Here is a 15,000-nt window from a genome sequence, read left to right as displayed (position 1 = left end):
TGTGAAGTGACTAATAATCTTGAGGAGCATGATTCGACCAAAAAGAAATTTTGGGGTCTAAGCACATGCATCTTGAAGTCGTGTAGTTTAAAGGGTTTAAAGAAAGAGTGCTTAGCGCCTTAGTAGTGACTGTGGCTTCTTGTGTAGCAGCACTGTAACACATGACGCAACATGGAAGTACAGTCTATAAAAAGTGAGAGATTACACGAGACAACCTGAGCTAACGTACCCTCCCCTTGAAAACCGTGATGAATTTTCGACTTGTCCTCCTTGTGTTTTAATATCATAGAGTGAAAGATCCGCTGCCTTTTAGCTACCCTCTCGTTTGAAATGCTTTGCGTTTTTCTTTTGGAATCGTGAAATATTCATAAATTGGTGCAACACGAAAAAAGCTGTCGAGACATTTAGTGTCCAGTGACGGTATTTGAATTCGCGCTCGGCCCCTCACGACTTTTCGCAGCAAAGTGCATGAAAGAACTTTTAAAAATTTTCACAAAAAATTCCTCTCTGTTGAGATTAATGACAATAGATATATGTTAAATTTTTCACGCAAAGTTTCAATCACATTTCACGGAGTCGCGGCAAAGTCGCCCGTTTTCGCTTCAGTATGTCTTCGAGACTGGATATCGTTTCACGTTTTTAAATAAAATATATATTCTTCAAAAAATTTAACATCAAACCAGCCGTCTGGCGAAATCCCAATATGCTCAGTTGTCTTGAGGGCCACAATGATTACGAACGTTGGTCGACTTTGTAGGCCGGGAGAGGACATTAAACAATGTTTGCGATAAATTTGATTGTGGTTTTCACAACAAAATTTCTCCATTGTACAAGTGATCCCGAGTAACGTCAGATTCTAAACAATGAATACATGGTTCCTAAGAGTTAACACTGCTAATATCAGTTGAGTGTTATTCTTTAAAACGGCTAATCCAACGACGGAACGTTCAGTTTTACCTGATTTCGAAGTATCAGTTGTGATGGTTCGCTCGATTTCGCAGAATAATTGCTTAAAGCATCAACACTGTTTTCCAAGTCATGAAATGCTTTGATTAACTGAGGTTTTGACAGTAAAAACACTAGCGATCAGTTGATCTGTTGACGAGGTTGACACGGATGACGGACTGTCAGTGAAAATTGTTAGTGTAGTTTGTTTGATGTGCTTGACAGTTATGGCAAGTCATTACGAGGACAGATATGCTGCCTCGGGTTAACTAAGACTGATATTGGTCATATGCACCACCCACAGTTCCACTATATTGCATATTTTACGGCTGAATTACCCCACCTATTAAAAAGAGACTCAAAAAAAAAAAAGAGAAAAGTTTTATGTTCTTGGAGCCAATAACATTTAGGTTAGCCGTGTCGAGTTAATTCAGATACCGTACTTCACATATGAATCATCGATTCGGCTCAAGCCAACACCGGCGTCTGAATCGGGCCAAAGGTTTTGTGAAATATTTGGCGTAGCGGTTCATGAAGAAGCGATGTTATTGCACTTGCTGAATCTATGTTGGCGATGTAAACTGAACACTACAGCTTTGTTTTTGTTGCCTAGCTTCGTATAACATTGATAGCCTTGTTTACTTTTAATGAAAAAAAAAGAAGGAATTGCCTACTTGATGGATCGTCACCAATAATTGTTACATCATTTAAATTGCCAGGTGCCACATAAAGAAATACGAATGTGTGGCGATAGGGTTCTGTGTTAAGTTTAACTTTATCTTCAACCGTTAAGACAGGGAAACTTGTCACGCGGTCACGAATGCATCTGATTTGATAACAACAATTTTTAACAACAAGAGTATTTATGTTTATATTTTATCACAACAATTTTTTAACAAACAAGAAATAAGAGCATTATTTGGTCACAATTCAGCAACATATTTTTGATTAGAGCCAGAATGCTTATGATGATAAATTTGTTTTCAAAAGGAAACACTGAAATCCTTTTTTTTGCTTGAAAAACAATAAGAAATTGGGAAAAAACGTTTCTAAAAAACATTTAAGAAAGTGTTTTTAAGAAACATTTTTTCGCAATCTTTTTTTACAGCTAAATGTTTCAAAAAGTCGCTTCTTTTTAAAAGCAATAAGACATATAAGCTAAGCCTGGGACTTCCCAAAATGTGATCCTGGGATATTTGTCTTGTTTAGAATATTTTAAGAAAAAAGAATCCAATTAAGAGAAACTATAAAAGAGGCCGTTACCAGGAGAAGTTGAAACATGTAAACAACACAATATCCTTTTATTATTACTGAGCTTTTAACACTTTTTTGTGGTCTGACAGTAGCTTATATTTCGTAAAAATCAACTTATTTCTAGTTCTACGTAATTGAACAAGTTTAAACCGATGTAATCCTTACTTATAAAAATCCACAGTTTACATTCTCCTGCTAACTTAACAACCTCGCGGGTTGCTAACTTAATTTATCTGATGAGTAAACATGGTCAATAGAAGATATCACCTGTGATAAATTTGAAAAAAGTACATGATGTATATATTGTTTGCTAAAGTTACAACTATAGAAAGTTACGTGTTGGAAGGATTGCTTGAATAAAATTGTATTCGACTGTTTTCCCAGTGGCTGTCGAGGTCAAGCAACTGATACATAAAGTTTTGGCTGTGCTGGACTCTGTTTGGTTCCAGGAAACGTCATGAGAAGGTAACAACTTAAATTAATTAACAGAAGTAGTGCTGGTTTAAGAAGGCAATTAATTAATTCTGAAATATAAAGACAAGGGCCTATAATCTGGAAGAGGTTCATGCTATTATTGGTACACTTCCCAAGAAAAGTCTTACCAGCAAGCGTATATTCAAACTTTACAACGTGTATCCGGGACCATCTTCGTTCCGCCACAAAAAAGCCTTTGCTCCACCTAATGGACAGGTTCATCACAGAAATCATTTATTATAATTTCGTTCTTTTTTAATGCAGTATTTTTCGAATTGCAATTTCAGATCTGCTTTGTGCATGAACTTTCTGTGATCACAAAGGCGTTTCTCGTTCTCCGTACTGAGTTTTACGAACCCTAAAACTTCTTGAAAGCGTAAATTGTGATGAATTCTCAGGAAAACGAGCAATGAATTGTAAGTTCGTTTGCAAAACACCAACCCACGCCATAAATTTGAATAATGACCGCACCTATACTTAATGGTGGAGGAAAAAGAGAGCAATATAACTAAGCTGTAAAAAAGGGGACATACCCAAAGCCAATACTATCGCTCACTTTTAATCTATTCATTAACCCTAAAATATTTAGAAAAAGTATTGTTCAGTTATGGACCTCCTCCTTGTACACTTTGGATTTTCGTCACACGAAGATTATGACAGTCTTTGCTTGTAACATCAACAACCTCCAGCGACAGAAATTAAAATTGATGCTTTTATATCATGGGATTATGACAGACCAGACGTGACGAAAATATGGTAAATTACAAACCGTTAAGTTATCAACTTAACAACTATTTGACAACAGTGCCGACCTTAAAATGTATCACCAGACGCATTAACGATTTTCTCACAACCCTAGAGAATATTGATGTAACCCAAAAGTGCACACCAAAGTTTGTAGTGCGCTGAACGTAATTGATCATAATCCAGAAGTAACTCATTTTCCATAAATACCACTTAGATAGAGAAACATCCATTGACACAAACACGCACAAACAGAACGCAAAGGAATTGAATCATATTTCGGTCGCACAATCAGTATACTAGGATCTTCCTTTAAGTTATACAAACAAATTCTGTGGAGCAACCCAAATCGAAAACATTACTCATAACAACTAGCACACAGAACTAATCGTCTGGAAATTTTAAACGTGTGATTTTTCTTCTTTGCAGCAATATCGTGCAGACGAACAAAAATGATTCACGATGATGCGTGACTTAAAATTTAAATTGTTTGAGTTTCTCGCGTCTAACATTGAAACTTTTGAACCTACCTGTATGTAGCTGAGTTTTGAGAGGTGTCAAACACGAAACAATAGGTTGGACAATGCTTTATGTTATGAGCGCCAGTAGTGGTGGCCACTGCGTCGCTTTGCTAAAGAGAGATGATAGTTAATACCTTTAATCATTTTGTTTTAACTGCGGCTTTTTGTCCCGTGCATATCATGCATTGCAAATGAAGTTAAACGGTCCAGTCCACGTGAGAATATTTACACAGAATCTTTGACGTCAATGTCGTCGTTATTTGCTTCTGTACATCAGACTAAAAATAAACCATGAAAATCTGACTTATTACTCCCGCAAATAAAGCCAGATAGAAAAATCGACCATCAATGGATTATTATTTTGTAAAATTGCCAGAGGGGCTTTTCATCTTCACACCGACGCTTACTGAACCGTAAACAGTGAGCATATATTTCGCGGTTTCCATGGTAATCAAGGCTCAGTTGAAGCACGCACTAACGGTGATCTGTTCTACCTTTGGTTGGCACAGATGAAAAGCAATTTAAAACTCAATATCCATAATAATTCCACGACACTTGACGCCATTGAAAAGATCGACACAGCTGTCCAGTAAGCTCATTAAAACCGCATCGATTTTTGAATAGAGGGTGAGCAGGAAAGCTTTCACCTTCGTCGTTTCAGATGGAAAATTAAGGCCACTCTTTACCCTTTCGACGAAATTCACAGATGAAAAAATGTTTGGGGAGGGAAGGTTAAATTTTGAAAAATTTCAAGATTTTCTTAGCTTCACACTTTACATCATCTGTAGCCCTAAAGATCACATTCCGCAGGTGTGATTTGATTTATAGGAATTATACCAAATAATACATCAAATAAAATGGAAGGAAGCTCACACAATGCTTTGATAGACAATTTTAAAATATTACAGTAAAATATAGAAGAAAGAAAGTGAAATTATCATACTCAAGATATGTACAAAATTGTTTTAGTTAGTGATAACTTGGGATTCAAGAGGTACAGCTTGTATTGTTTATAATAGAATTGGGTGTAAGAAAGTGTTTTTAATCAGTGCTGTTGGGATAGTTTCCAATTTTTTTTACGCTTCGAAAAGGAAAAGTGGAAGTACCACATTTATTTACTTTAGGCCTAAAAATCGGCTATGGTTAGATGCAAATCTAGTTTTATAACTGTGAATTTCAGATGCCACCAAAGTGGTACTGAATATATTTGGAATACTTGATGAGTTACTTTTTATTTTATGTGTAGAGAGACTGAGTTTAAATGTAAAAGAATTTTAAATGTCGAGGATCTCTACTGTGAGAAGACTGTAGTAAGACACAACTCAGTCTTTGTCTATTATGGCCAAAAGGATAGAATAGATACACTTGTTTTGCTTGGTAACAACTTTGCACAGTCAAGTTTTATAGGTACGTACAGCCTGGGTAGCTTCAGTATAACAACATGAGCTAAATATGGATAGATGAAGGTGTACTAAAAGAAGAAGCCACTCTCCTTGTGATTCTTTTTAACTCACGTACGTAATTTGCTTGTTCAGCATGTACTGCATGGTAGTAGCAATCATCTTTATTGAGGATAAGGCAATCAATTAACTAGAATCTCACTCTGCATTCCACTGTATAGTATCTCACATCTTTATAATTGAAACGTTCAGTCGCTATTGTTACTTACTTACTAAGGCCTATCGCTCCAGGTGGAGCATAGGCCATCGACAACCCCTCGCTAGCGAACTTGGGCTTTTCATTCAATTTCTTTCCAGTTGTATCCTTTCAGCTTCAGTTCCGCATCAGTGTCCCGTCTCCAGCTGTTTCTGGGGCGTTCCCTCTTCCTCTTCCCTTGGCGATTCCACCGCCTAAGAGCTCAGTTGCCAGGTGATGTGGTTTGGCGCTTTCCGCATCTGTTCAGTTACCGCTAGTTGTTCCCCACGCTGCCAAAGCTCCTCGTTACGAATTTTCTCAGGCCACCAAATGTTAAAGACGCGTCTCAGACAACAATTTATGAAGGTCTCGATATTCAGGAGTGCCTTTCTTGTCCGCCTCCACGTCTCAGATCCATAGAGGAGAACTGATTTTACATTGACATTGAAGATGCGTAGCTATAGCTTTGTTTTTAGACGCCCAGATGTTTTTGAGCACGGTTAAATGCTACCTTCGCCTTACCAATTCTTGCTGCTACGTCTAAATCTGTACCTCCTTGTTTATCTATGACACTACCAAGGTATGTGAAAGAGTAATTATCTTTGTCATTGTAAATATATGAATTAACTATTTTATCTTTGCTCCACCCAACTAGATTAGCGTTGCTAAATTTGGGTGGACAAACCTTTTATTGTAACTAGTATTGTACGTAATAGACGTCAGTGTTGTTGTTGTTGTTGTTTGTTGTACTGTGTAACGTCACAAGAAGTGGTTTACAGAAGGATCCTTCAAATAAAAGAGAAACTATTGTAGCTAAGAAATGCAAAATAAACTATGGGCAATTAAGTAACTCAACGTAAAATCTATAAAAAGACATAATGTAGCTTTAGACAGACCGCGTTTGGTTGGATGCCAGAGCGGAAACGGAAACGAGAAAATCCGCAATTTCTCCTCGTTCCTGTCTAAATTGTTTGCAGAGTATTTGGGAGAGGAGTGGAGTGAGAAAGAAATAGATAATTAGGAGCTTTTGCGAATAGACCGGCTGAATTTGAAGGGACTACAGTCTACCGAAAAAAAAGCAGACCAGTGACACGCGACAACGGCAAGGACGCTGAGGAGAAGAAGGGAAGGTTAGTTGGGCTGCTGGATTGGAGAGTGAAGAGCGAGATAATCAAGAAAACAGTGGCAAAAACCGAAACAATTTCAGAATGTGGTCAGTCAGGAACCCATGGGTCAGCATAAAGACCGTGTGAAAAATAGAAAATCTAAATCCCTTTAACACAAATTGAAAGTAATAATAAGATCAAGCCTAAAAGGATCTAAATTTGCTGCGTCATGATGAAATGTAACCAAGACTAAACTAAAGAATTTATCGTCTAGGATTCTCAAATCTCGTCAGGTTTGTCTCTCTAATTAAATTTAGATATCATCTCAAGAAACCATTCTGGCAGAAAAGATAAGAATTATCAAAATAATGAAAAGAGGTGATTAGGAACAAAGTGCCAATTCAATACCAATAAATTATAGGCAGATATTCCTGGTCACATAGGAGTTTACTATCACAGTTAGTCCATGCGAAGGGTGGACGGTTCAGTTATACTTTCTATGTACGTGCTAGTTAGTCCTGCCCTTGGGGGAGTAAGAGGGGAGTTTAGAGGACAACTGACTAGTCAATTTGGATAAAACGGTCATTAAGTTGCCGGAACCATGTTTGCTGATGACGTCTTGGCCAAATGTCATGGGCAACCAGAGTTGCAGGGTAAAAATTACATAACAGTCCATATAAAATCCGATTATAGCTATTGTATTTCTATCCCTATCCGATTAAAAATTGCGATAGTCTTCCAACTGAAAAAGGGGCGCACCACTGCTCTTTTGACCCCCACGAAATAGGTATCAGTTCAAGGTCTGACAGGGGCGGATCCGAATCCTGAAAAACCAGTGAGTGTGGGCTGACTAAAATACATGTTGGTTGAGATGCTACCTTGTGCACATTAGCACTCGAAAAAGGATTAATTACAAGAGCTTTCTGAAAAATTCCGAAAAGAAAATTGATGCCACCACGAGCTCCTTGCCCCCCCCCCCCCCCCCACCCTAGATCGTCCAACCATGACTATTACCACGTGTACTTTAAAATGAAAGCAAAGCAAACTCAAGTGTTTCCTAAAGAGGGCGTCTTAAAATTCTATGACAATTCCTCCTTTTCCTTTACACAAAAATTGCTTTCGTGATAATTGGAAGTCCTTTGGTACTTGCAGTATTAAACATAATTAAAGGTCTTTGTGGTCATACTAGAGGTTTCCGGACCATCGAAGGGGTTTCAAAAATAAAAATTGGCAGGTTACATTAATGCGAATGCTAGCAACATTTATGCCGTGCAAAATTAGGTTTTGAACCAATTGAAGTGGAGTGGACGTGGTAATAAGTGCAATGGGGTCTGGTGACACGAGTACTTGTAACAAAACATCTTACCCTGAACTTGTAACGCGAAAGGCACGAAATCCTCTTTATTTTCTTCCCGACTTGTTCCTTTTTATTCTAATTTTTCTTTCAATGTCTACGGTCACATATCATATCCTGAAGTTTCTCAACTAACCTTTTCACCTTCACTGCAATCAAACAAGACCCATCGCTGACAGATGTCTGAGTTTCAAACACTTTGTGGCAAAACTCGGGAAAATGATTATTTTTGCAATTTAACCTTTTGACGGGAATTCCTTAAGTAACGTGAAAGTATTTTTCCGCTTGTACTTGTCCGAGTTGAGCCGGATCAGGAGAGAGCAGTGACCAAACAATGACAATAGCCCTCTTGGAAAGAAGATACTTATGTTCTTCATGACAGCTCTTGATCTTATCACGAGGCAAACACGAGACGGCATTCACATAGAAATCGTCTTTGGCAAAGTCCATGCGCTATTTCAGTTAGCAACAATAAAGAAATGATTTTTTTACACCTGCGCCGTTATGATTTAACATCTCATACCAGTCAAAAATAAATTGCACTAAAACCGTCATACGATATTTCGAAATAGTGTTATTTTTTAATAATGATTTAACAATTATAAAGTTGTTTCGTCCAATCATTTGCATCTGCCGAGTTTTACGGATCCGCCCAGAAACGGTGAGTGAACTCAGTTATCGGACCTGGGGCTGTAACTTGTTCTTTATGTCCTTCAATGGAACAAAGTCCTTATTGTTTCACTTGCGTGTGAAGTCTTAACAGATGTTCAGTTTTTCGCCTTGTACATGTGAAAAGGAGAGGCATGTAATCAGGCACAAGTCAATTTTATTAGGTTTTTTAGTTGAATACTGAGCAGAGACTGAATAGTTCCATGCTATTTTCAGTGGCAAAAGCTCCGAGGAAGCCTGCTTTGTGTCTTTCGCAGTAAGTATACTTAAGTTATTTTCAAAAGTTGTTTGACGCGCAAATGCAATCAGCATAGGAAGGAACGACTCGATCGGCATAATTACCTATTTTAAAGTCAATCAGTTTTTTTAAGGAATGATAATAGACAAAGAAATTCCTTCAAATTGGACGGTGAAAATAAAAATATAATCTCGGGAACTTTGTTTTAAATGAGTTAAAATGTAAATTGACCTTTTCTTTTAAAAGAATGAAAACTGAACTTATTATTATTCAGGTATGACAGTGAACAGTGAGCATAAGCCGCCAAGAATTCAGAAAAATAATTAACTCTTATTCGTAAAAGGGAATTGCTTAACAGAAAAAAAGAAGTCTTTATTACATTTAGGGTTTCCGGTTCCTTGTGACAAGCCAATGAGTAGGATGAAAAGGAGTCTGGGATTGGAGCCATTAAAAATAACGACAGAAAGAAATTGGTTTGAATTGGTAACTTCCGAATTACAGAGATCACATTGCGTCCACATGCATATCAATATACCCCTCTTTATCGAATCTCCTACACACGTACCTTTTTTCATCATCAAATACTCTCGGAAATGGTGATTCATTCTGATTCACTGGGAAGGTCATAGTATTATGATGATCTCCGTTCCCAGAATACATATTCTTAATTCGCATAGCAGGAAACCTATTCCCAGGGAATTCCCCATAGTTAATAAAATTGGTAAAATCGGAAATCAATCATGGCGGTCGCACATCCGTTGAGTTGCAATGACCCACTGGCCTTAGTCCCATAGCTTGGTAAATGAGTGTAAAGTAATATCCCGTTCTACCTAATTCGTCTTGCTGAATAATTCGAATGACTGTTCTCTGTTGGCAGCCTTATTGTCCACTTTAAAAACGACACATTTAATATGCAACTTGTAGCTTTGTACGGACTTAATTCCCTCGTCTTAATTCCCCAATTCCTCTTCCCCTTTCCGGACTGTCTTTTTCCGCTTACAGTTACCATTCTCCATTTCAACCCATTCCTTCACCTTGGTCACCTGACCAAAAGAAACGAGGGCTCTGGAGACGAGAATGAGTTTTGTCGTATTTTTGACACGTATGCACACAGCCCTCGCCCATGACATGCGCATGGGAGTTTTTACCGCAGCATGACACCAGTCATAACAATAAATCACACACTACAGCATGAACAAAGGCACGCTTTTGTAACCTACGGATACGTAACTTTGTTTACCTTTAAATTTCCTCACACGCCGTGAGAAAAATACATGCTGATCCTGTTTTCTCTGACCGAAATATGTCAACACTCTTTCACTTCACAACCCTCTATGCACGCATGTTGGATTATGTAAACATCCTTATCAGCGGAAATAGAGGAAGTTTTTTTTTTTATCGGTTTTGTCTGCGTGGACAGACATGAGGTGATGCTCCAGTGGAATTCTTTATCTTGACGAACTGATTATCTCAAAATCTAATTAAGAATGTGACACTTGAATAATGGTTACCTGTTGTTCTCGTTTTCCAGTTATTTCGATTTTCCTGATTGAGTGGTTTCATCAGGATGAGGGTACAACCGATAGCACGCAATGGTGTGGCGAAAGGTAAACGGCATTGAACAATCTCGTCTTACGAACTAACGAACGTAAACCATTGACTTCAGCAATCTGAACCTTATGGAACCATCTTTATTTTCTAACACTATTTTTAGTCCGCTTGATGTGTCATAAGAAACCCTTGTTCTCGGAATTTGAAGAATTCATGTCACCTATCGTATTTCATTGTTTCTACGAATTATAACCTGTCAAAAACTTTTGATGTTCTCTTAAAAATGATTGACGTTATTATGAACTGCTCATAGAAAAACGCTAGCTTGAAGAACGGGCATTGAGCTTTTTGTTATCAGGAATCCTAACTCAGAGGTGGATCACAGAACTTTTTCTTTTTCATTACTGTGTGCCTTTTTTGGATCACAAAGCAAGAACATTGAGACTCTAGCGGACCTCCTCTGGTTAAGAAGAATAACGACCATTGACTAGATCATCTGGTAAGTTTATGAAACTCTCCGTGAGAAACTTTGCGACGCGATCATGGGCCTCCATCGATGCAAGCAAACCGGCAAGTGTGCCAAGAGGATGCGTGCGACTCACTATGAGAGACTCGAGTTTTTTCGTATTGTCTTTGTCTCTGATACACAACAAAATGACCTAAAATAGTTATACGAACCGGAAAATGCTGAACAGTTTTCCAAGTTAATTTTTGGTATAACATACAAATTTACATGGTATCTCTTCTTCCTCATCGGTAGAAGAAATTCTCATTCAGGGAGCAACTATGATATCCCGAACTCAAGTTATTTTCATTTGATCGTTTCGTTTAGATGTTAAACCTCACAGTCAGATAATTATGCATCAGTGCTATCTACACTTGATCTTAGTTTTTATCCACACTTCCGTAAAAGGTTTGGAGTAACATTTGGACTGGATCCTAATTTGCAAGAATCACACCTCATGCAACGACTCCTGCTAAAAAGATTTAAATTAAATTAAGTCGTGTAAACCCATTTTCCCCAGACACGCATAGATTATCGCGAGATTGTGAAGGTCTTTCAATTAATTTAATATTACACAACTTTTAGAACTCTTGTCAATGCATGCATCATGGTGGTTTCAAAACTCCCTCTCCCTACTTTTCCAAGGAAGGAAACATTGTGATTTTTATTGTTAATCAAGTAGTTAATTGTTCCATTTATTTGACCAGATTATTTTTGCAAAACAACTTGCAAATTTCTGGCATAGTTTGGGTTAGTGTTGGGGTTGTAAGTTTATACAGTAAATAGTTATTAAAATACTGTTCTCTTCCGAACTGTGTGTCACACATCAGCACCTAATGGGGCGGGACCCTGCAGATCTCATTCAAGCCGCATTCCTTCTCGTACGGTCCAAAATAATGTCACTGATAGTAAAGATTAGCCTCTTTGATGAAAATGCTCATTCCTGTTCTTTGTATTAAGTAATTCTTTTTTCAATCCCTAAGACTGACATTCAGAAGTTAATCTGCTGATAAAAATAAAAAGAACATTGTTTTTTGTTCAGAATAAGACGCCTTGGCAAAGAGGTTATTTGAGCGTTTATTTTCCCTTTGAAGTTCCGACAGCGTTAGTTTCTGCTCTTCGTCCCCAGTTGAGATTTCAGTCAAGCAAGTCTTTAAACGTTCCTGGCTTCAACTAAGAACGCGAGGAAATCGTAGCCTAAAAATCGGTTGGATTTAAAAAGTGGACGAATGATTATTCTCTAAAGTTATGCGCTTTATCCTCTTATTTTCCGATTATTTTTTCTCTTTTAAAATTGATAAGCAGTAGGAATTGCAGTAAAGATAACAAATCCTTATTTGATGAGGGTAGAAATCCCATCTCTCTGCAATATGAGGCTTTGTTTTGGGAAATTCCTTATTAATAATCACATGATAAAGGAACTCCTTAACTTATCTCATTTATACCTGATCTTAACTCCTTGCCACAAAATTGTTTGGTATTATACTGTATTCCAGGGGCAGTTTCATTAAAATTCACGTGACGAAGTTCTAACGCTAAAATGGACTATTACCAAACAAGAGACTGAAGTTCAGCAAATGTTTGTGAATTTTCTCAACCTCACGATTGCGTGTTTAAATAAATTTTCTTTGCTCGTGTAATAAAGCTCGTTAACATATCACTGCATTGTTGAGCTTCCGTAACGCTGTGCTATCGTGTTGAGGGAAAGACTCGTTTTAGTACACTGAACTGTAACAGTCAAGATTTCTGTGTCTTCTATTACTTTTGCGCCTATCACCCAACATGATTATGACTGGTTAACTCCAGAGCGTGAAAAGATAAACACAATGAATCCTAAATGATGGTTGCCCGGCCATTTTGTTGCAAGGTAACTCAACAACGCCCTCTGCGAATACGAAGCAGTCATCTTCTGATGTTAAAGTTCAGCGATCTGAAGTTTGTGTCAAAGCAGCAGCCTACACACGAAATCAAAGTGAAAACATCTAGGGGAAAAATTGTTTTTTTTTAGGAGTGCAGGGATGGCGCAGTGGTGAGAGCACTCGCCTCACACCAATGTGGCCCGGGTTCGATTCCCAGACTCGACGTCACATGTGGGTTGAGTTTGTTGGTTTTCTTCTCTGCGAGTACTCCGGTTTCCCCTCTCCTGAAAAAAAACCCAATATTTGATTTGCCTTAATTGTTAATTTCAGTTTACAGTGTCCCCCAATTAGTGCTCCAGCGCTAGAACAACTAGACACTTAAATAAAGTTCCTTTTCTTTCTTTTCTTTCATACTTTCAAAGTTGAAATGGATCCTAACAGTTGAATGGATCCTAACAGAGTAACCCTGATGACTGTTGTTCTCTTACAATGACGATGTTGCCTAGGATTTTAATTTTAGCTCCAGATAGATAAACATTGACTAGTCTGGTCATTCTCCAGCCAATCACCACCATTCAATCTTGTCGTTCGCCAAAAGAAAAAACTTTGGCCGTAGAGAAGATCATGTAGCTCATGTTTGCAATCCTAATCGAAGCCGGAGAGTATTTGTTGGTGAAAAAACGACAAAAAAATTTTGCCTTTGAGTGAATTCAGTTGCTGTCATAAGGAATTTTCCTGATAAATAAAACTAAAACTATCCTTTTCACCGCAACTCACTATCTGTGACCGAGATCTTGTTAAACCTTCAAGTATTTTCAAGCGTCATTATAGACCTGATAAACGTTAGATACGAATCCCCGAGATATCAATATGAATTACTGCCGCTTATAAAGAGAAAATAATAAATTTATCACGGAAAACAAGTCTTTAATGCGTAATGGCGAGACAACAAAAGTCACAGACTAATTGAATAAATAAGAAGAGCAATGCAATAAAGTTTTATTTCAATTACACAATCTAAGTTACCCAGTTACGCCCTCGATTTTATCGTTACATATTTTTATTATCGATTCCCATCCTTGGTTTTAGGTTCCCGGATCTTTTTTGTAAACACGAAATGGCTCGAAATGGCGTGGGGTTCACAAGCCATTTTCCCGTCAAGAACCAGGCTGTTTCTTATCAAAGCAGCACTCACATTGTGCACAATAATCGCCGATTTGCATTCACGTATGATGACTTGTATAACTGTTTATACCGACACAACGAACCGCAGCTTATAGACATTGAGGCATTTAAAGCTCAAAGAAAAACAAGTCAAGCAGATGGAGACAGATCTAAGGAAGCCACAAGTAAGTCAACATTTAGAAAAACTGTCAAGGTAGTCTTAAGTCTTTCGTTTTTGTCGTAGAACACGGTGCTACGTGCAGAAGACAAACTTAGCTTTCACTTCATTTTGCATTTGGTACAGGGGTTAAATGATTGTTGTTTCATTCATGCTGGTCACGAAAAGTAACAACCTTAATTAAAATTTATATCGGTAAAAATCTATTTGATCTTTGTTCCTTTACATGTAATTTCAGCTCTCAACATGAGATCGAGTTCGTGACTCGAAAAAAAAGGAAATAAAGACAGCCTTGGGGGTATAAATTCCTTTGAGGATCAGATATTGACTATTTGTATTAAAAACTAATTTTCCGGTTCTAAACTATAAAGAAAGTTTAGCCGGTGTCTAGGATGCCCCCTGGCATGCTAAGGATAAAGCGTAACTAGTACAGATTACACATCCGTGACGTTGCATTTAAGAAAACACAAAGGAGTAAAGTGTTTTAAGTGATTTTTGTGCACACAGATAAAAATAGATGTCAGTTAACGAACATGCATACAAAAGGTCAGGTAACGTTTTTTCTATTGTGCCAAAAAACCTACTTCCTGAGAGTAATAATGTAATTTATCGCTTCAGACTTGCAGTTTTTTTAAAAAGTATACTTATATACAACTGAAACATGCAATACAAGAAGCATTGATAAACAATTTGGAACTAATGAACCACAAGAGTAAGGTTAGAAAAAGAACATCAGGAAAACAATTTGATTGACAGTATTGAAGTTTTTGTCACCTTTCGCTGACAAGAGTAACTGGAAACTG

General features: G+C 37.6%; 2 protein-coding genes across 9 annotated transcripts in view; one reads left to right on the top strand and one right to left on the bottom strand.

Moving 5' to 3' along the window:
- LOC138038397 (putative histone-lysine N-methyltransferase PRDM6) overlaps positions 1–8,200 on the bottom strand; it is a 13,667-nt gene extending 5,467 nt beyond the window's left edge. The window contains exons 1-3 of the mRNA XM_068884246.1: positions 8,170–8,200; positions 3,948–4,048; positions 2,802–2,878 (exon numbers count right to left, since the gene is read on the bottom strand). The gene's annotated coding sequence lies outside the window, so the exon portion shown is untranslated. The remainder of the gene's footprint in view (positions 1–2,801; positions 2,879–3,947; positions 4,049–8,169) is intronic.
- A 553-nt stretch (positions 8,201–8,753) lies between these two features.
- The window catches only part of LOC138038393 (putative histone-lysine N-methyltransferase PRDM6), a 19,353-nt gene continuing 13,106 nt past the window's right edge, over positions 8,754–15,000 (top strand). The window contains exons 1-4 of one of the 8 annotated variants that reach the window (XM_068884235.1): positions 8,754–8,958; positions 10,472–10,547; positions 10,922–10,990; positions 13,945–14,204. In XM_068884235.1, the coding sequence (XP_068740336.1) occupies positions 13,973–14,204 (232 nt within the window). In that variant the 5' untranslated portion in view covers positions 8,754–8,958; positions 10,472–10,547; positions 10,922–10,990; positions 13,945–13,972. Of the gene's footprint in view, positions 8,959–10,422; positions 10,548–10,570; positions 10,991–13,943; positions 14,205–15,000 lie in introns of those variants that run through there. The other 7 variants (XM_068884240.1, XM_068884236.1, XM_068884231.1 and 4 more) reach the window with 7 other exon arrangements.

Source organism: Montipora capricornis, chromosome 2 (assembly GCF_036669925.1).
Source record: "Montipora capricornis isolate CH-2021 chromosome 2, ASM3666992v2, whole genome shotgun sequence".
Taxonomy (NCBI): domain Eukaryota; kingdom Metazoa; phylum Cnidaria; class Anthozoa; order Scleractinia; family Acroporidae; genus Montipora; species Montipora capricornis.
Note: the sequence above shows the minus strand (reverse complement) of the source record. Positions and strands in the feature narration are given on the sequence as shown.